The sequence below is a fragment of the Saccostrea cucullata genome, unplaced genomic scaffold, assembly GCF_032062105.1.
Source record: "Saccostrea cucullata isolate Sc308-1 unplaced genomic scaffold, CSIRO_AGI_Scuc_v1 ctg43, whole genome shotgun sequence".
Lineage (NCBI taxonomy): Eukaryota > Metazoa > Mollusca > Bivalvia > Ostreida > Ostreidae > Saccostrea > Saccostrea cuccullata.
This window is the reverse complement of record NW_026934231.1, coordinates 435,027-457,965: the sequence shown is the minus strand read 5'-3', so window position 1 is coordinate 457,965 and position 22,939 is coordinate 435,027. Positions and strand designations below refer to the sequence as shown.

At 33.1% G+C, this 22,939-nt stretch overlaps 2 protein-coding genes across 4 annotated transcripts; both read left to right on the top strand.

Annotated features, from left to right (window-relative positions):
• Positions 1–41: 41 nt before the first annotated feature.
• LOC134240281 (ninjurin-1-like) lies at positions 42–1,074 on the top strand. Its single transcript, XM_062722384.1, has 3 exons — positions 42–138; positions 267–320; positions 525–1,074. The coding sequence occupies exons 1-3, from the start codon at positions 70–72 to the stop codon at positions 996–998; spliced, it is 597 nt and encodes a 198-aa protein (XP_062578368.1). The 5' UTR covers positions 42–69; the 3' UTR covers positions 999–1,074.
• A 13,579-nt stretch (positions 1,075–14,653) lies between these two features.
• Positions 14,654–22,422, top strand: LOC134240280 (ninjurin-1-like). Of its 3 annotated transcripts, none has more exons than XM_062722382.1 (3): positions 14,654–14,801; positions 20,633–20,692; positions 21,518–22,422. In XM_062722382.1, exons 1-3 carry the CDS (start codon positions 14,691–14,693, stop codon positions 21,962–21,964), a joined length of 618 nt encoding a protein of 205 aa, XP_062578366.1. In that variant the 5' UTR covers positions 14,654–14,690; the 3' UTR covers positions 21,965–22,422. The 3 variants fall into 3 exon arrangements, with proteins under 3 accessions (XP_062578366.1, XP_062578365.1, XP_062578367.1); XM_062722381.1 differs by lacking the exons at positions 20,633–20,692; positions 21,518–22,422 and adding exons at positions 14,945–15,007; positions 15,288–16,227 and having other exon boundaries at positions 14,667–14,801; XM_062722383.1 differs by lacking the exon at positions 14,654–14,801 and adding an exon at positions 20,385–20,488 and having other exon boundaries at positions 21,518–22,419.
• The last annotated feature ends 517 nt before the right edge of the window (positions 22,423–22,939 follow it).

The window sequence follows — 22,939 nt, the reverse complement described above, 5'->3', positions numbered from 1 at the left end:
AAGGATATTTGTTCACAGCGTTCTAAAATGCCGAGCAGTCTGAACAAAGATAGTGTAAAACTTGACATCATGCCTGTCGGAGAAACAAGCACAGAAAGAGAAGACCTCACGTCAAGCAGAAGACCAGATACTTTACCTGTGAGTTAATTTCTTCTCATTTACCGGCTCTTTTGATTTAGAATACGTATTTCAAATGAAAAATTAAGAGGTCAATGATATATGAATATAATTTATTCAAATACAATTCCGAGTGCATTTTGTTTCAGATACGTGCTGCAAACGACGTTGCAGATTTCAGAGACCCTGTTCCACGTAGAGATGTAAGTTTTATAGACGTAAATCTTTTGACATAAACACTTTAAAAAAAACTGACACATGTGTCCACAAAAAACCAAAAACTCTATATAATCTATATTCAGTATTTTATTACATTGATAAGTATTTCTAAATAATAAGTTACATTTCACTGATTGATTGTATGTTATTTTGTTTTTCAATTTAAAACATTCTTTAATAATTTGCAGGAAGTTGATGGACAACAGCAAACATCGTCTTCCAAAAGTCCATTTGCAGACAGACAGAACTTTGTTAGACAATTATGTGACGCTTCACTATTGGCGGCAAACGTTTCCCAGCTCCGCGTTGTGTTGGACGGAGGTTCAGAGAATAGCTATTACATTCCATTATTAATTATGATCGGATTTTCACTATTATTTCACATCGGGTTTGGAATGCTAATGATTCATAGATGGAGAAAGGAAAGAGAAGCTGAAATGTCTCACAAAAAGTCTTCAAGTCAGCCAGGTACGCCATCTTCAAGTGTTAGTGTCATATCAGAACAGGCAAAAGGAGTGATTTGTTCTTGCTCCTCGTGTTTGACAGTAGAGAGATGTGATGAGATCAGCATGTTTATCATGCTTATAATCGTTGTTTTAAATGTCTTTATTGCAGGACTTGGGTTATCAGGGCCACCGAAAGGCGGCGCCACTGGTAACTAACACATACAAGTTCGATAAGATCTTTGTATAATACAAGTAATATTGTTTTAAACCAAGAAAGAAATATAATTATGATTTGTAGATAAACATATATTTACCAGAGTATAACTTTAATAAAATCTTTGTTATGGAACGCTTCAATATATATATATCAAGATAAAAGACTTGTCTTTATCTAATGATGCGGAGTAAAAGCTGAACTGTTTTCATGGTTTTACATTCACCCGTAATAAATGATCATTTCTCGATAAATATTAACAATACACTACAGTACTAGTATATCGACTCTTGTTATTGAATAGATGTGGCAATTTTAAAAAGATGATCAAAGTAAAATTTACATTGGTAAATTATTGTTTAATTATTTCCTTTATAGTTTTGTTTTATAAACGAATATGTGTGATATGTTTCAAAAAGAAAACCGCATGTAAGTTTTTGTTTGTTATACTTTCATGACCAATTAAAAAAAATATTTTTTGTTGATTATTTATTTGTTTGTTAGATAAATAAAATGTACTATTCACGTGCTTTTTTATTTTTTATTGTTAAATAATTAAGTGGACAGAGACGTCCTACATTACTAGTGATATTTTTGTACCCTGTTTATCAAACATTCTGTTAATCATATGCAAATTTTATCTGGCGAGAAAAAAATACAAAGATCTTCACACTAGTATGGACACTATTTTGTATATCTATGTAGAAACTCCTTTACTGGGCATCGTCTTTAAGATTTCACCGCAAAGATTCTGGCGTATTTAAATTTTTTAGCCATTTCAGTCAGTGTTTTGCAAAATTTAATTTTGCCTCATCTTTTCTGCCATGCTTATGATATTTACTAATAAAGAGATTTCGTTTAAAATTCTTTATCACTGTGGCCTATGTCAAAATGTTATTTTAAAGGACTTTTTTTAATGATACATAACAAAATTGAGCTCTTTACTTCACTATATTTTTATGAGATTATCTTCTACTTAAAATATCCAGTCACTTAAAAAAGTAAGAAAAAAGATTAATTTTAGATCAATCTTCACCGTTTTATTTTTTTTTTTATTTTGAGAGCTTCGAGAGATTAAAGGGTGTTCTTCCTGGGTAACATCTTGGATCTACTCCAAATCTTGCCTTACTTACTCAAACTGCTGTGTATTAACCACTCATAAACTGTCATTTTCAGCAACTTTGACAGCATATTATTATATATGAAGGTCATTATTTGATCTATTTGTCAGGTAGGTTACCGTTCAAGGCTGCTCAATCGGTAGAGCGCTCGCTTCGTGATCGGGAAGTCGCGAGTTCGTATCTCGGCCGCAACTGACCTAAGTCGATAAAAAATAGTGGCAACTCTTTCCCCAACAGCCATTTGAAGTGAAAGTTGCGGGTCCCTCGGATGAAACCTTAAAAACCGAGGTCCCATGTCACGACAGGCGTTGGCACGATCAAGATCCCTCACTGCTCAATGGACCTGAGTGCCGAGAAGGACATGGAGATAACTAACAGTATTCCATATAAAAGTCCATAAAACAATACAAAATAGGAGTAGAACAAACACGGACCTCCGAAACATCAGAGGTGGGATCAGGTGCCATGGAGGATTGAGCATCCCCTGCTGACCGGTCAAACCCGCCGTGTGATCCTTGTGATGATCGGGAAATAACGAAAAAAAACCGTCGTCAATTCAGTCACCCCTTCTAATGTGTTCGGAACCTTTTCTTTTTCGGTGTTCTGCAAATTATCAAACCCGATGAGTCCAGAATAGCTCTGACAGTGGCTCTGGCGAGAGTTAGCGAGACTTTAGCGAGATAGGGTAAATTATTCACGGAAATGTGGCTAGGAAGTGGCTAGCACGTGGAGACATGGTAAACAGAAAAGTTATGTTGCGTTTTAGTTTTCAACACCCTATAATATCATTCTGTAGAAATGTACTTCAATAGATCTCTCTTGAATTCATTCAAGTTTAAATAATAAGTATTAAATACAATTTTCTGCTGTCATGAATTAAAACTTCTTTTTGGACAAATATTTTGCATGGGATCCGGGACTATATTTTTGGCGTCAGATTAGCAAATGAGGTACCAATGTGACTTTAACAAACAAATCAGCTGAATGAGAATTGCATTATGGGTTACTATGAATACTACAGGAATTTTACGCTTGATAAATTCTTTTATTGTACTATCGGTGAATACAATTATCTGAGGTAGATTCCCTGGCCAACACACGAGTACGAGTATAGTTAGGTAAAAAATGTTTTGTCCATTTAAATGCATACGAGAAGCTGCTCGTTTTCCTTAACCTTGAAGTACTGGTGTTCTGAACTTGACACTAACTACGTATACATTTTATAAAACATATTTTTCTCTAGTAAACAACAAATTAAAACGCCCGTGAGCCCCGTGATATCTTTCATAGTTTGTTTTGTTTGCATTTTGTTCATAAGAACATTTTTTTTTATTTTGAACTCCATTGACATAGATTGACCTGAACCACGTGTTCGAAGTAACATGTAAACATGTATTTGGCGTAAACATATTCAATCAACAATTGGTCAGTTGCTCATGGTAAGATCCCCTGTGCGCATTAATAGCAATAGCCATATAAGGCAAACAAAGGTTTGTCAGTGTAGATAATACGTATCGGTCGCTATTGAGCTGTAATTTTTGCAGTAAACTATGATAAGATGTATTTAAATAATTTTTATTTATCCCCCCCCCCTTTTTTTAGCCACCCATTTCTGTTGAAAATCATGAAAGTCTTTCAGAAAGGTCTGGAAACACATTTTTCACAGGACATGTTTTCAGAAGAAACAGACTATAGCAATTTCCTGTTTACTGCCAATTTTATTTATAAAACCGGTTCTACCCTTTAACCTTTGAATAGGTAAACCTATTCCACGTGTCTTGAATTTAAATCACAAAAACATTAGTAGGGGTGTCAGTGTATAAATAATGGACTAACAATTAGTATGAAAAACGTCAGTCGGCATTTGACTCAATGATAAATTGTTTTGTTGACAAGGTCATTGTATCGACCATAGAACTTACGAAATGACGACTTTAAACGAGACTGCTGATATTCTTGTTTCATCAACGTGCTTGTCAATAATGTACCTCGTTTTAGAAATTGTTCATATATAGAGCATGCTCTTGCGTATCGAATCAACTGAGATATATACACTCCGTATGCAGGTGATGAAGGTAAATAAGTAAGGGAAGTTGACGATAGAAAAGTTAAAAGTCATCACGTTTATCATATAGCTTGGTTGTTAGATTACCATTAACGTCTATTTCAAGTAGAATATCCAAGCATGAAACAGATGTGTCAGACTCTGTTGTATCTTTTATCTCACCAGGATATATCGTATCGACGTAGGAATGGAAATTACCATTGTTAATTGAAAATACTTCGTTGATATATCTAAATGTCCAGTTGCCACAGCAAGTGTTTTTTTTTCTTTTCACGCATAAAATTTTGCACAAATTCTGCTTCATTTGAATATTAAAATAGGTCTGCTAATAATGGGTCGCAATGGTACCCATGGGAATTCAAATAGATTGTTGGACTCCAAAACCACATTGATATTGTCAATCAGAAACTCAAGCATCTTTTCGATGTCAACTTCAGAGTACTTGTGTGTGCAATCAAAATGTGTTTTAACAAAATAATTTTGCAAATGACCGATGACCATGTAGGTAACTAAATTTACGAGTTCCATTTTTATTGAGAAAGCAGCTGTCAATTATATCAAAAAGCCTGGACTTTAATTTATCGTGGGTAATGGTTGTGTATAAAGTTGAAAAGTAAGTTTTTAAGCTGTTGATTTTGGTAAAATCTTATGAATTCAAATTGTCCAAAAGTTCTTTGGAATTTTTGAGTATCCACATCTGATTCACACCACTTCTTGAATATATTGTTGCACAGTACTCTTGAAGTTTTTCTTATGAATTCATTTACTGGAAATGTCTTTGTTTGTAAGGATTTTTATAAAGTTTCGGAATCCAATATATATAGTATGTCAACCCCACAATTTAAAACCAATTTGAAAAGAATATTACTGAATTTCTATAAATTAAAATGGGAAAAAGACAGGAATTTACATAAAGATGGCAAATTGTCTACCTTTACCAGCATAAAGACTAAATTTTGTTTTGATTCACACCAATCTTCTTTTAACAAAGTTAATATATTAAAATTGAAATTGCACAAAAAATACCTAGAGAGGAACGAATACTTTGTCATCACAACGAGATTCATTTTTTCTCCTTGTATGTCCTCATCTTAATGTACTCTCTATATTTGTAAAATTAAATGTAAAAATTTTCAATCTCTATCTTAGATAATCAATTTTATTGGCTCATGACTAATGAAGACCCAGACATCCTTAGATCACTTGCTGCATTCCTTAGAATTTACATTTATTGTGATAAGCATAAAAAATTATATACCTCTTTCCCAGTTTCAATGTATAAATTATATATATTTGTATGTAACTTTGTTTATATTCAGGATTTTTATAAAGTTTGTTGGAATCTTTTTGCTCCTCCGGGGGCCCAATATATATAGTAAAGGATAGTTCAAATTAATTTTGGCTATGTGGAATATTAAAAATATTTAAAACTGACATGATTTTGAAGAATTTCTTCCTTAGAAAGGGAAGTATGGGTATACGTATGATTATCACTTGTAGAATTTCAATCCAAGTTTTTCTAAAATACAATTTATATAATGAGCCTTACAAACGAAGACAATGTTGTTACCTGCTTTGTCGGCAGGGACCAGTACGTACTGATCATGTAATCATATGTCAATATTTCATAAAGTGATATGCATAACATTTTTGCATACCCCGGTATTTATTCCTGTGTAAAATTCTGATCCCCTTTCATAAGTCTGTAGCAGCTCCTTTATACATTACATTTAACCGTTTGAGATTATATGAGGCATACAATTATGTAACCTTTTATATATTTTATCTTTAGTGAGTCATTTGACATTGCATGCATTTTTATACATAGTAAAGAATATCTTATCTTTTCACAGCGGGTGTTACCGGTCAACAGGGGCTCTATTCTCCTCCTTGGCACCTGATCCCGTCCCTTGAATTTCCAGGGGTCGTGTTTTATGCCCTCGCCAAAGATTTGTATTGTTTATAGATTATTTTTTTTAGATCGATCACTATTCGATTACACAATACTAACCAAATTTTGCATAGACGTAATACATTCAATGTTCTTTAAAATTGTGAATATTTGTCAACTAAAGAGTGGACGCCCTGACCACTGCGCCACGCGGGCTACGATATCATCATGAAACTAGAAATGCATGATCATAAAATGTTACTTTTTTTCATGACAAGGAAAGCAAATTAACTTAGCAAAAAGAAACTAAACTGTTTTCCCTGTCTGCGACTTTTTGGGACAACCCTCGTATATGATGTTTGCCCTTTCCTTGGTCACTTATACGTCTGCGAATGAAAATGAAAAAGAATAAGAAAATTGCCAAGATTGCTACTGATGAAGGAAGTGAAAGTAGTGTCGACTTAAGGGATTCTGATCAATGAATTATAGGGAAAAAAGAATTAAATTGTTATTGTTTATAAACATGTAATTGTACTTTTAGTTGCATTTAACATTTATATACGGGGTTGTTCGATAAATAATATGATCGAAAAGAAATAAAACCGCTTTTTCGATGATTTAGTCTTAATGATTTCATTTATATTATATCTTTTAAAAAAGTTTTAATACAGACACATGCCCGTAGCACTCTTATCCAATTTCTGATTGTTTTTAGAACACATTTTTGAGTTTTTATTTTATTTTTTTTTTAAATAATTGTTTAGATATTCTTACTCATTTTTCAAAATATATAGTGACCATTGGGTACTTAGCTTTTTTTACTTTTAAATGTTTCTTTAAAACAGTTTGAACTGCCCCCAAAATTATGCCTATCAGATAAATGCTATAAAAGTAAATCAAACATCATAAGTGATAATTTGTTACATTTTGGCAAACTGTACGAGTCCTTGTTGCCAAGCATGGTACCCATTTTTCAGGCACCAACGGGACTGACAAAGCGACCAATCAGCTCAATGAGTTGCTCTATGGGTTACTACAAAAAATACTACATGTACGTTTCAAAGAGGCCAGATTTTTGTATCACTCTCAGAAAGACATTATGCATTCTTCCAATCATTTTATTCACTTAACACAATATGTACATCATTATCTACTTATTCCATGCTCACATTTACATACGATTGTTTTACAACGGTGAAAGAAGTTGGTTCACTTTATGCATAAAATGGCCCTGTAGATATACCAATTAATTGATCAACACTTGATTTTCTATTTGAAACATTAAAATAAAATAGAGACTTGGTGCTTTCATATCCTATTAAAAAGTTCCTCCTCAAAGTCCAAGTCTTGGAGATCTGGCTTTATGAAATTGCAATGTTCTTGAATTTTTAGGTAAATGGGTATAATTGAGTACTTTCAGTGAAGAAAAATAATATGAGCGCACCCTCTGATCTAAAAAATAAAACATGTCCATGAATCCTCAGAAACAGTTCTATCATTTACTAGTTGCATATTTTAGATCAGAGGTTGCGCTCTATATCAAATATAAAAAAATACATTTAAAAATAGGCCGTTTTGTAGACTTTTTTCGGAAAATGAGGAAATTGACGCATTTTGTGACGTCATAATGCATCGACTAGCCAGAAAATGACGTCATTTTTTAAAGGATCGCACTCACCAAAGATCTAAGTGATATTTTAATGCATTGTTATCCAAAACTATGCAGTTTCAGTTTTTCAGAAATTCACAGGGCCAAATAAGGCAAACGTGAACCATGTTCTTTGGGTTTTCTCCGCTCCATTGTACATGTTGTGCAAGTGCTTGCTCCACGTGTTGGTCGTTAATTGCATTTTGTTCAATGATTTCTGATGGTTTTATGGCATTTTTAAGAGGAACCAGATTACACTTGCCGGTAGTGGACTTGTTTTGCTACTATAATACTCTCAGTATATATGCTTGTTTCTTTGAACACGGACAATTAAAGTACATGTAGCAAGTTTACTCCAAATATTTTCCTCCGTTATGACCAGAGTACATAGAATTTGTTACGTTTGTCCACCATCATTTTGTCTTTTTCGCTGCCCTTTACATTCTATCTCTAGAATATCATCATATTATGGAAATATGTGCTATCTTTCGAGATGACCTACGTGGACATGACCTTATTCACATCTTATGATTATCGTTCTCTGATATCTGGAAAACTTAGTTCGTATTCCATTGATACAAGGACATGGGTTTATTAAGCTCTTGTAGACCTAAAAAAGATATCCCTGGAAACGAAAAGCGAACTGTTTTAATCCTATCGATAATTTTTGTGGCAATTTTTAGCGATTTTATTGGAATTCAAAACTTACAGAGTACTCTTAACAACGAGGGAGGGCGCGGAGTAATTTCTCTATCCGTGGTCTACGCTGGCTTCATAGTTTCCTCATTCTTTGCCCCTTCATTTATCAGGGTTTTGACCGCTAAAAAGTGTTTAATTATAGGATTTATTTCTCACGTGGCATATGCAGCAAGTAATATTTACGCTGTATTTTGGACGATACTTCCGGCCTCTACTTTTGTTGGTCTGACTTCCGGTGTAAAGACGAATAATGACCCCCATCGAATAATGACCGGGGGTCATTTTTTGACAGTGAAAAATGACTCCCGGTCAATATTCTACGGCGAAAAATGACCCCCGGTCATTATTCGACGTCGAAAAATGACCCTTTTGCCCGTAGAAAAAGTGTCACCACCCTAAAAATTTGCAGAACCCACGTGAAGAAAAATGACCCCCGTAGAAAAATGACTCCCTGTGGATTCAAGCTGAAATTTTTATGGGACAAAAAAAAATAGATAAAGAAGCACATTGGCCAAAATGCTTACCTGAGCTAACTGGGAATAAATTGATGATATGTTGATCTCATAACATTATACAACTAGTGCTAATTGTAACGGGGACTGTTACAGATGTTCCCCAAACGCTCCCCAACTCCCTTTTGGTGCCATATTCCCTGTAAGCTTCAATAAATAAGAAAAACTCTATGCATTTGAGACTTTAACAACGTTTACCCAGAAGTGTACCAAGTTCATTCAAATTTCTAGCATTGCAATGTGAATTCATGTGCGTAATGACCATATCATCTTGTCTACACAATCTATATATTTTAATATACTAAATATTAAAGTATTTGATCCAAAAGTATTAAAAAATACATGTATTTTTGATTTTACTCATTTCACGTGCACGGACTTGCATACATGAGAATGGTGACCATACCTCCTTGTAGAAGTCCATTACGTCTATCTATGTTCTAAATCCCACCCCGTTTGGTTGAAAACCAAGTCAGTTATAGCTGTTAAAGTTTCAGCCAATCAGATTGCGGTGCACGTACACGAACGTGTATGCATGTGCATGGCGACCATACCTTCTTGTAGAAATCCATTACATCTATCTATGTTCCAAATCCCATCCTGTTAAGTTGGAAACCAAGGGAGTTATAGCTATTTAAATTTTAAGCCAATCAGATTGCAGCGCTCGTGCACGCACGTGTTTTCATGAAAATTGCTATATATCTTGTTGTAGGATATCCTAATGCATGGCAATGTTCAAAATTTTAAAGGATTTGGTCAAAAAACAAGAAAGATATTGAGACATTAGTTTCAGCCAATCAGAGCCAAGCGCACGTGCATGCGCGTGAGATCTTGCTATTTTGACCATGTCATATTGTCTATGCTACTAATATATTCTTATATTATGAGTTTCAAAGCCTTTCATCAAAAATGTAAAAAGTTTAAGGCTATATCAATTAAATCGGCCATTTCATGTGTTGCACGTGCGCGCAAGATGACCTTCGTTCCGCAAATCTACATAACATGCCTACTGACCCTAAAAAGGTTTTACCTAAGTCGGATGTGTAGTTTACAAGATCACTCCCGGATAAAAAAGTACCCAGGAAGAAGATGAAGAATAACAATAATAAGAAACAGAGTAAAAACATTGCGAATTTACGGTTACAGCGAAGTCATCTTGAATCCCCAGCTATATATCTTTAATGAATTTCTTATACGGATATAACGAATTACGGATATAGCTATATTTTAAGATCAATGCGCTGATTCAGAATCTAAAGAGTAAAAGATTTATCGACTCTAAAGGGTTAGGTAAACATTGTTTTTCGATGGTGGAAATCATCGTACTGACAGAAAAAAATCAGCAGTATTATATATTATTATATCCTCCGCTTGAAAAGCGGGAGGGTATATAATGATGTCCGTCCGTCCGTCTGTTACGCTTTGGGGTATCCATCTCTTATCCGCAACACCTCTTATAGTATAAAAATATGTGCTTGTGAAACAGCTATGCCCCTGTATGGAAACATAAGCGAAGATTAAACTTTCCTTAAATGCAATTTAAATATATTGGTACCCAAAGTAGTGTCTTCTTACAAGAAATACAACTGCAAAATAGGAAAGCCCTGGCACCACTTGTTCAAAAGTAATGGCTGAGGATAAGTTTTTGAAAGGTAGGTCAAACTCAACGGGCAAGGGGTCAATGTTGATGGTTTCTTAAGAAAGGTTTAATGTAACAAGGATTACATATGTGAAGTATAAAAACCCTATAGCCCTTACCGTTCAAAAGTTATGGTCAAGGTTAAAGTTTTTTTTCATAAGTACGGAAATCTCCAAGGTCAAGGTCAAAACGTCAAAGTTTTTAGTATGCAGTGAAAGGTAATGCCAAAAAAAATACATATGTGAAGTATGAGAGTACTAGTATCTACCTTTTAAAAGTTATGGCCAAATAAAAAGTTTGGCATTTTTGTGTAAAATGGGATAAACTCCAAGGTAAAGGTCAAAAGGTCAAATTTGGTGGTACCCGAAGTAAGGTCTTGTCACACGAAATGCAAATATTAAATATGAAAGTCATAGCTCCAATAAATGAAAAGTTATGGTCAAGGTTAAAGATTTTGCGGACAAACAGAGAGACAGAAAGACATACAGACAGACACGATAAATTTATACACCCCCGAATCTTCGATTACGGGTACATAAAAAGAAATGGTCTTCAATTAACTTTTCATATTATGATACAATATAAAGAAGGCGTTACAAAAATGAAAATGTTTGGTCTGATTTTCATATTAAATTCTCTGAAAAATATACTCAGAACTGAGTATTAGAGTGGAGTAAAACAAGAATTAAGAAATGTAATGAATACTCTGTGCTAAATCAAAAGGTTATGTCTACATGTACAGTTTTTGCATTAGAATGTGTATTTTACACTAGCCCATAGCTTTACATAGCATATTTTTAGGTATTATACCCACCCCATCCCCTTACTTATTTAGGAGGAAGTCGATTATCAACAAAAACAACAACAAAATCTACCCTACCTTTATTTTTCTATAAGGAGGGACTAAAAATAACCTTAAAATGATCTACTATTCTACAAATTTTCAACTGTTACTTTGCCACAATACTTTCAAGTATACCACCATCAACATTTAAAGTATGCTTTAATCATGGCGAAGTAAATTGTGATATGATAGTATTGTGTGAAGGCTTAACTTCATTTCAATATTTTATATAGAACCTCTTTCAATATTATTGAAAGGTATAGAGTAATAGAGTTTTATTTCTATTTTTGATTTTCATTTATTTTTTTTTGTTTTGATTTAAAGTAATGTTCTTTTTTTGTGGGGGGGGGGGGTAAAAATTTCCTCCTCTTTCATTGTCAGATAAACTTATACAAGGTTGAAATGAAGGAAAAATTGCCAAACTTATACAAGCTAAAAGTTGAAATGAAGGAAAAATTAATTATTTCATACGAGTTTTTGTATTTTTCCGGTTACAGAAAATGTAAAAACTAGTTTCACCTATTATAAATTTTGTATCACTTTAAAGGAGGTCATTTTTCAATGGGGGTCATTTTTTTTATAGGACCAACATATAAAATAATGACCCCTAGGACACTTTTTCTACAAAAAATGATTTTTTTCTACAGGTGGGGGGTCATTTTTTGTCGTTGAAAAATGACCCCCCCCCCGGTCATTATTTGATGGGGGTCATTATTCGTCTTTACACTGGGCTAATATGGACATTGCAAGGGATGTACATATCACGTTGTGCTATCTCGTTCTCGGAAACACAAAATTCTCCAATGAAGGACAGCTTTGGCAAATTCCATGGGATATTTTTCTTCGGTATGGCAATTCCTAGACTGTTTGGAAATATTCTTTCAAGGGCATTACAATGAAACGACAGCTAATGTTTCAGATCTCTTCAGGATAAAATCATGTGGTGGAGATTTGTGTCCAGAACATACCGTAACAGAGGAACTGTTCTCCTTGCCAGATCCACTGACCGTCAAAATACTCATGACAGTGTTTGTAACGTCCCGTATCATTGGTCTTCTCTTGTGCATTTTCTTTTTACCACCACTCCCACATCTCTTGCTATCGTCACAAACAAGCGCCTTAAGGAACATGATTTCACCATCTTGTTCATGTCTCCGAGTAAACACTGAGTGTATGAGGCATACAATTATGGAACCCTTTTATGTATTCATATGAGTCATTTGACATTACAATTACTTTTATACATAGTAAAGCTTTAATAATCGTTTCTTGGGAACCGACCAATGACAAATTGTTACATATGCTGGGGTTCCTCTCTCTACATGGAATACTGGATGGTGGATTCCGTACATTAATATTTAGTAAGTATAAATATATTTTTAAATGTGTTTAATTTATGTAAAGGAAAAAGTCGTCGATCTAATCTAAAATTAAGCATCTTTTCAGGGCCAGTGTGACCGGTGAACAGGGGATCTATCTCCTCCTAGGCACCTGCTCCCCCGGCCCCCTTGATTTTCCGGGGTTGTGTTTTACACACTCGTTTAGATAGATCACTGTTCGTTATGTTCACCCTTTTCATTACATTTGATATAACACGAATATTTGAGCAACTATCAGGAACACAATCGTTACCATTTCTTGTATCCATTCTATGCTTGTGATCTAGTACCAGGGAAAAATTGGCATATTTTACGCATATTTTCAGTGAGTCAGTAATTACATGTATTCTCTATTTCAGCTGTAGTATCATATATGTACCCGAAAAAGACAGATGGGGCCTTTGCCAGCATAGCCACGTGGCGTGCGATAGGCTACACAATCAACATTATACTGGCATACTATCTTTGTGTCAGAACGAGGCTATATATGATGTTTTCACTTGGTGTCCTTTCCTTGGCCACTTATGTTGTCTTGGAGATACGTCTGCGAATGAAGAAGAAAATTACCGAGATTACTATTAATGAGGGAAGTGAACATAGTGTTGAATCAAGGGATTCTTGACAATAAATCATACGAAAAAGAATGTATTGTACATTGTAAATGTATGTATACACGTTTTTGTATTTTTGGTATCGAATTTAGTTGCATTAAGCTTTTAAATTTAATATACATGATATTTTGTTTCAAATGGTTTAAGTGATAAATAAAAATAAATGTTGAATTTAGAAGGACTCTTTAAGTGTTTTGGGGTTGTGCAGAATTTAGAATAATGCATTTTAATCTTCGCAAAAACCGATATTTTTCAATGCATTTGAATATTTGCAGACCATAGTACTACAAATGCTTAGAAGAGAAAACAGCAAAGCATCTACCTGTGAATTTTGATACATGATATAACATGGGGTTTCTTGGCTATGGGGAAAAGCGTCGCGTGAGCTTTTCATTTGAGTGTGACATGGAAAAGGATATCTTACATTTTGCAAAAGTAGTAACAAATATTTTGAATACACAAGGACATTTATCTATTAATAAAAATATCATTGATAAAACGATGTTCGGCTTAAACGTCACAAGCGGTATTTCCTTTGATGAAGTGGAAAATCACTTAATTGTCATGTTATAACTACATGATAAATAGCTAGATTATCTACAAATTTATTTTTTTTTTTTTGAATATGTGGGATTATATGCATACCATTAGCTAGGACAGTTCTTATATTGATATACGCAAAATTATTTGTCATACAAATGAATTTTACTCATTTCTACATATCACATTTTTTCTATATCAAAAGGAATGCAGCCATTCCGTTTTTCGCAATATCTATATAAGATAATGAAATGCACCAGAAAAAAAACTGTCCATAAATATTCTATGATCGATCAGAATTTTAAACATAGTTAACATTACACAAGCAAATATATATTCATAAAAATAAAATCGGTTCCCAAATCCCAAAAACAATTACATGTACCTCGAATGAGCGCGTTGTGACGTATCGTAAAAACGAACAAATTTCGTTGAAAAAACGAAATACATTTCAATCCTTAATTGCTCGAATAAATTCAAAACGCTCTTGCTTCAGTATAAATGGTATGTTTCTGTAAACAAGAGGAGATTAGAAAGAAAATATTAGTGACTTTGAAAAATAACCCGAAATGACAGGAATAGAAACAATTTCCACAAATTGAATGCTCATGTCAGTTGACACAATTTGTGTCATAAGGTCAAGCATGGATTTTCCTGTAACGTAATAAAATGCATTTCCCCATCTTGAGTACTTATATAGTATAAAACCTAGAGAAGGAAGGATAATTGTTCACAGCTTTCTAAAATGCCGAGCAGTCTGAACAAAGATAGTGTAGAGCTTGACATCATGCCTGAAGGAGAAGCGGGCACAGAAAGGGAAGACCTCGCGTCAAGCAGACGACCAGATACTTTACCTGTGAGTTGATTTCTTCTCATTTACATGATCTAGTGAATTAGAATACGTATTTCAAATACAACTGAAAAATTAAGCATTCAATAATATCCGCGTATAACCAATTCAATTACAACTTTGTACATATGGAGTGCATTTTGTTTCAGATACGTGCTGCAAACGTTTCAGGGGACGATGTAGATTTCAGAGATCCTATTCCACCTCAAGATGTGAGTATTATAGACATATGAATTTTTTGACATTTATAAACATTGTAACAAAACTGACACATTTTTCATAAAGGCATGACTTCGTGCTTTTACATTAATTTACATCAATCAAAAATTCTTTATAATCAATATCCTATTATTTTGCTCTGCTCCAAAATTTGTATTGTATGAGCTTGAATACTGTTCGTTATCTCTATATATTTCATTGATAAATATTTCCTGATTACTGGCTTGATTGATTGTTGTTTCACAATTTGAAACATTCTTGAATAATTTGCAGGAAGTTGATGGACAACGGCAAACCTCGTCTTCCAAAAGTCCATTTGCAGACAGACAAAACTTTGTTAGACAATTGTGTGACGCCTCACTGTTGGCCGCAAACGTTTCCCAGCTCCGGGTAGTATTAGACGGAGGTTCAGAGAACAGCTATTACATTCCATTATTATGGATGATCGGATTTTCACTTTTATTTCACATCGGGTTTGGAATGCTAATGATTCGTAGATGGATAAAGGAAAGAGAAGCTGAAATGTCTCACAAAAAGTCTTCAAGTCAGCCAGGTACGCCATCTTCAAGTGTTAGCGTCTTATCAGAACAGGCCAAAGGAGTGACTTGTCCTTGCTCCTCGTGTTTGACAGTAGAGAGATGTGATGAGATCAGCATGTATATCATGCTTATAATCGTTGTTTTAAATGTCTTTATTGCAGGACTTGGGTTATCAGGGCCACCGAAAGGTGGAGCTACTGGTAACTAAAACAAGTTCGAGAAGATCTTTGTTTAATAATTGTGTGTTTCAATCAAGAAAGAAATTTTAGGTTTTATCATATTATGATATAAAGATGACCATGTATTTATAACTTTTAATAAAAACTTTGTTATGGGAAGCTTCAAGATATATATCAAGATAAAACACTCGTCTTTATCTAATTATATACGGAGTAAAAGTTGAACTGTTTTCATGATTGTACATACATCCATAATAAATGATCATTTCTCGATAAGTTTTTAACATATTCTATATTGACTCTTCTTTTGAAATGATGTGGCAATTTCAAAAAGATGATCAAAATATTATTTGCATAGGTAAATTATTGTTTATTTCCTTTATAGTTTTGTTTTATAAACTTTTATGTGTGATATTATGTTTTAAGAAAAGAAAATTTCATGAAAGTTTTTGTTTGTTATACTTTGATGACCAATTTAAAGAAAAACTAACTATTTTTTGTTGATTATTCATTTGTTTGTTAGATAAATAAAAATATACTTTTCACGTGTTTTTTCTATTTTTTATTGATAGAATTAATAATTACCTGGGTAAGAGGACAAAATTATCCCACATTACTACAAGTGATATTTTTGTACCCTGAAATTTATTTCTTTATCAAATATTCTCTGTTAATCATATGTACATTTTATCTGGTGAGGAAAAAATTACCAAGATATTCCCACTAGTATGTACGCTATTATGTACATCAATATAGAGACCCCTTTACTTAGCATCGTCTTTCAGGAATGTAATTTCATTATGGACGAGATCCTACATCCAAACTGACAGTGTTTCAGACATAAGGATACTTGACGTGTGAAACTTTAACGAGATTCTCTTCTAATTGTACTGTACTGGCTTCGGAAAAGGTGTAGAAGTTTATGCATATATAGCAATTTTTCTTTAAAGCATAATGACCAATGAAAGACTTCATCGCAAAAAATTCTGGCATTTTTAAATTTTTAGCCATTTCAGTCAGTGTTTTGCAAAATTGTTTGTTGATTTTGCCTCAACTGTTCTGCCGCCCATATTTATGATATATTCTACGTATGAACAATTTCTAAAACGAGGTAAATTATTGACAAACAAGTTGATGAATCAAGACTATCAGCAGTCTCGTTTAAAGTCATTATTTCGTAAGTTCTATGGTCGATACTATGACCTTGTCAGAAAATACAATTTATCATTGAGTCAAATGCTGGCTGACGTTTTTTCATACTAATTGTTAGTCCATTATTTATACACTGAATTGACGACGGATTTTTCCTTTATTTCCCGATCATGACAAGGAGTACAGTACACGGCGGGTGTGACCGGTCGGCAGGGGATGGTCACTCCTCCATGGCACGTGATCCCACCTCTGATGTTTTGGAGATCCGTGTTTGCATTGCTCCTATTTTGTATTGTTTTATGGACTTTGATATTGAATACTGTTCGTTATCTCCATATCCTTTATTCACCAATTAACAGATTTCGTTTAAAATTATTAATCTCTATGGCTCATGTCAAATAATTCAAAATGTTATTTCGAAGGACTTTTTATATTTATGCGTAATAAATCTGAAGCACCACTATTGATCTCTTTACTACACTACATTTTGATGAGATTATCTTCCTCTTAAAATATCCAGCCACTTAAAAAGAGTAAGAAAAAAATATTTGAGATCAATCTTCCCCGTTTCATTTTTTTTTTTTTTTGAGAGCTTCAAGAGATTGAAGAGTGTTCTTCCTGGTTAACAGAGAGCCTTATTTGGTATTGTAACGTCTTGGATCTACTTCAACTCTTGCCTTACTTCCTCAGAGTGCTGTGTATTATCCCAATCATAAACTGTCGTCTTCAGCAACGTTGACAGCATATTATTATATATGAAGGCCATCATTTGATCATTTATGTGTCAGGATATGTTTTTATATAAATAAATTAAATAGCTATATTTGTGTTATTGTTTAAGACCCTTTCTAGAATTATCAAATGAATCTGACATATCGAGATTTCACCTCTTGCCGGTTGAGAGCTTTGAATGTAAATCAAGGCTCATCACTTAGAGCCATTGTGCAGTAGGGGATCGATTTTCTGCCAGCACCTTCTAATCTAACTTCAACAAGGGACTTCAGTTTATAGGGTCTTATTCGAAGGATCTCCAAGTCTCGCAGTGAGATTTAACCCTACGACGTAAGGATATGCTCTACTCCGCGACTCTAGAGCAAACTTTTTAACCACGGTACCATGCTGGCGATTAAATAAGTTATATAATACCAAGCTTAACACCGTTTAAATGTTTTGTTTGTTTTTTTTTTTTGTAATTTTTTTATTACTTTCTAAATAAACGAACATTTTATTCAATTAATCATTCGACCTTCCTGCACATAGCGCTTTGTAAATATGGCAAAAGTACCAGAGAAAATTCATTTTCTAAGAATATATACAAGGCATTTGATCGTATATTTCACTCAAGATAGGTAAATGTAAAAGTGATGAATTTATTTATAAATTTCTAATTAAGTAATAAATATCAAATTATGTTGTATTCTATTTGTATGTACCGGGTATTTTTATTTCAGCTTCTTAGATAAAGTTATGGTCATTCAGGTTTAACATACACTGCTACCCTTTTATTTGCCTTTGGGGTTATTATTAAGGTCCTGGTCATAAGTCCTATAAGTTCTTTGTTTCTATTGGGTTTTAGTTGTGTGTTCTTATGTTTTATTGTTTGTTTTTTTAAATCCCTCCAAATGTTCTTGGTTTTTCTGGTCAGTCTTTGTCCAGATTGTTCGTAGAGGGGTCCTATCGATTAAGTTTGTATGACAGAAATTGACCTACTGATTGAGACTCTCTTCATCTTTTGGTAAGCTAATATGTTTTATTTACTAATTTAATAAATCTATAATATATTTTAATCAAATGTGTAACGTAATTCATGCGATACTTATTTCACTGTCAAATGTTTCTTTAAAGCAATTTGAACTTCCTCCAAAATCATGCCTATCAAATTTGCTATGTGTATTAAAAATAATCAAATATCATTATAAGTGATAATTTGTTACATTTTGGCAAACTGTACATAGGTTGTTTTACGTCCTTGTCGCCAAGGACGGTACCCATTTTATTGCCAATGATATCATTTTTGTTCATTTAAAATCCATCTCCTCATGTACCTATAAAACAGACATTGTTTACTATAAATTTCACATATTTCACTGAATATTTCTTTAAGATTTTAGCTAGTTTTATTGCAGTTTTAATGACCCGTTTAATTTCACTATAGTTTACTGATTCTTTACCATTCAATTAAAATGCTATTCTCAAATCCTTTGTTTTCCAACTTCTCACAATAAAATTATGAGATGAAAGTGGTAACATAAACTGTTATCAATTCATTAAATATTCAGTCATGAAAGATAGTCAAGCTTAATGTCATATGTTTTCTATGTTGTATGTCAGAGTTCAGGACATTATTTATTGAACAGCCCTCACGTATGATATTTTGTTTCAAATGGTTTTAGTAATCAAAAAATGTTTTTTCTTTTAAAGAAGGTATAAAATGTTTTATGGTGATGCAGAATTTAGAAAAATGCATTTTAATCCTCAAAGAAACTTATTTTTACAAAGCTTTTGAATATTTGCAGAATTATTTTGCTTATACAAATGCTTCGAATAGAAAACAGTGCAAAGCATTTACCTGAGAAAATTGATACATAAAATAACAAGAGATTTCTGGGCTACTGGGAAAAGCATCGACTCAGTTTTCCCTTTGAGTGTACTGACATTGAAAATGATATTTTGCTAAAATTGTAACAAATATCCTAAATATACAAGGATATGTATCTCTTAATAAAAAAAATATCATTGATAAAACGATGTTCGACTTGTATGTCACAAGCGGTATTTACTTCAATGAAGTGGGAAATCACATTTTATGTCATAACTACATGATAAATAGAATATCTAGTAGACACATATTTTTTTATTGAATGTGCAGGATTATATGCACACCACTAGGGTCGTTTTAGTATTGATGTGCGCAAAATGACTTGTCATACAATGCATTTTACTAATTTCTACATATCACATTTTTCTACATCAAAAGGAATGTAGCAATTCCGTATTATCACAATTATCTATTTAAGATAATAGTAATGAAAGGCACCAGAAAACAAATGCCCACAAATATTCTATGATCTAGCAGATTTTTAAACATAATTAACATTACACATGTAAACTTATTCAAAGAAATAAAACTGGTTCCAAAATGTCAATACCAATGATCTCAACGTATCATAAAATTTCAACTAACAAAACATTTAAACTGTTCAATCATGTATTGCTCAAAAAATTCAAAACGCTCTTGCTCCAATATATGGTGTATGCTGATCAATGTCTATATAGTTTGGAAATTTTTACAGAAACAAGAGGAGATTAGAAAATACAAAGTAACTTGAAAAAATAACCCAAATCAACAGGAATAGAAACAATTTCTACAAATGGAGATGTTCGTGTCAATTGACAAAAATTGTCATAGAATAGGTCAAGCATGGATTTTCCTGTAACGTGATAAAACGTATTTCCTCATCTGGCGCACTTATATAGTAGAGAAGAAAGTATAATTCTACACAGCTTTCTAGAATGCCAAGAAGAGCTTGACATCATGCCTGACGGAGAAGCAAGCACAAAAAGGGAAGACATTATGTCAAGCAGACGACCAAATGCTTTACCTGTAAGATTATTTCTTCTCATTTCACTGCTCTATTGAATTAGATTACGTATTTCAGAAACAACTGAAAATTTGAGCAGTCAATAGTACTTGCATATAATTTATTCAAGTATAATAATTGTACATATAGAGTGAATTTTGTTTCAGATGAGTGCAAACAACTTGGGGGACGATGTAGATTCTAGAGAATTTAATCAAGCTAGAGATGTAAGTTTTATAGATATAATTTTTTTCACAAAATTTTTTTAACAAAACTGACACATTTTCATAAAGGCATGGATACGTGCTTTTACATCAATCCTTGTGAACCAAAACTCTGTACAATCAATATTCTAGTATATTGATCTGGTCAAAAATTTGTGTTGTATAATGGACTTTTGAGCATGAATATCAATACTGCTCGTTATTATCTTCAAATACTTCTTTGATAAATATTTCTATATGAAAACCAGAAATCTGATGAGACTGTAGCTCTACTGATTTGTACTTGTAAAAAAGGAAGAGAAAAATAGCAGTAGGCCTTGAAACTTTGCAACCGCAATAAATGAAATAATTATCCTCAATTTAGTTTCTTTTTGTGGCAAGACTGCAATAATACTAGATCTGTAGGAGTAGTCTTTGAAACGAATTTTACAGAAATTTCAATTTTAGTTACCGTGGAAACATCATTCATCAAAATAAAGAATAATATAGAAAATTATATATTTCAGTGTAGTCTATTTGAATTCTGCATTGTATTAAAAGCAGACGGCGGCAAAACAGTTCATTGAAATCGAAAACCAATGCACAGAATTATGTATCTTAGTGTAGTCAACTTGTGTGCCAAGTTATATTGAAATCAGACCAAAACTGTAGGATGAAACCATTTTGATAAATTGTATACAGACAGACAGACGGTCGGACGACGGACAAATTACTATCTCATAAGCTCCTCTGGTCTCTGACCAGTAGAGCTAATTAAAATTCAATGATCGTTTGATTGATAGTAGTCATTTTAAAAACAAATTTTAAACATTCGTGAATGATTTGCAGGGAGTTGATGGACAACAGCAAACCTCGTCTTCCAGAAGTCCATTTGCGGACAGACGGAACTTTGTTAAGCAATTGTGTGACGTTTCACTGTTGGCTGCAAACGTTTCCCAGTTCCGGGTTGTGTTCGACGGAGGCTCAGAGAAATTACAGAGCTTTTACATTCCATTATTAGTGATAATCGGATTGTCACTTTTATTGCACATCGTGTTTGGATTTCTAATGATTCAAAGATGGAGAATGGAAAGAGCAGCTGAATTGTCTCACAAAAAGTCTTCAAGTCTGCCAGAACAGGCAAAGGGAGTTACTTGTTCTTGCTCCTCGTGTTTGACAGTAGAGAGATGTGACGACATCAGTATGTTTATCATGCTTATAATAGTTGTTTTGAATGTCTTTATTGCAGGACTTGGGTTATCAGGGCCACCGAAAGGTGGAGCTACTGGTAACTAAAACAAGTTCGAGAAGATCTTTGTTTAATAATTGTGTGTTTCAATCAAGAAAGAAATTTTATGTTTTATCACATTATGATATAAAGATAAACATGTATTTATAACTTTTAATGAAAACTTTGTTAAGGAAAGTTTCAAGATCTATATCAAGATAAAACATTCGTCTTTATCTAATTATACAGAGTAAAAGCTGAACTGTTTTCATGATTGTACATACATCCAAAATAAATGATCATTTCGCGATAAGTTTTAACATATATATTGACTCTTCTTTTGAAAAGATGTGCCAATTTCAAAAAGATGATCAAAACATTATTTGCATATATAAATTATTGTTTATTTCCTTTATAGTTTTGTTTTATAAACGTATATATGTGATATTATGTTTTAAAAAAGAAAATTTCATGAAAGTTTTTGTTTGTTATGCTTTGATAACCAATTCAAAAAAAACTAACTATTTCTTGTTGATTATTTATTTGTTTGTTAGATAAATAAAAAGTACTATTCAGGTGTTTTCTATTTTTTATTGTTAAATAATTACCTGGGTAAGAGGACATAACCATCCCACATTACTACTAGTGATATTTTTTTACCCAAAAATTTATTTGTTTATCAAATATTCTCTGTTAATCATATGCACATTATATCTGGTGTGAAAAAAATTACAAAGATATTCACACTAGAATGTACGCTATTATGTACATCAATATAGAGACCCCTGTACTTAACATCGTCTTTCAGGAATGTAATTTCATTAAGGACGAGTTCATACATCCAAACACACTGTTTTAGACATAAGGACATTTGACGTGTAAAACTTTAACCAGATGCTGAAGAAGTTGATGCAAAAATAGCAATTTATCTTAAAACACAATGAACAAAAACATTTTATCGCAAAAATTCTAGCATATTTTTATTTTTAGCCATTTCAGTCACAGGCACTTTGGGGCTGGAACACCCCCCCCCCCCCTTTTCA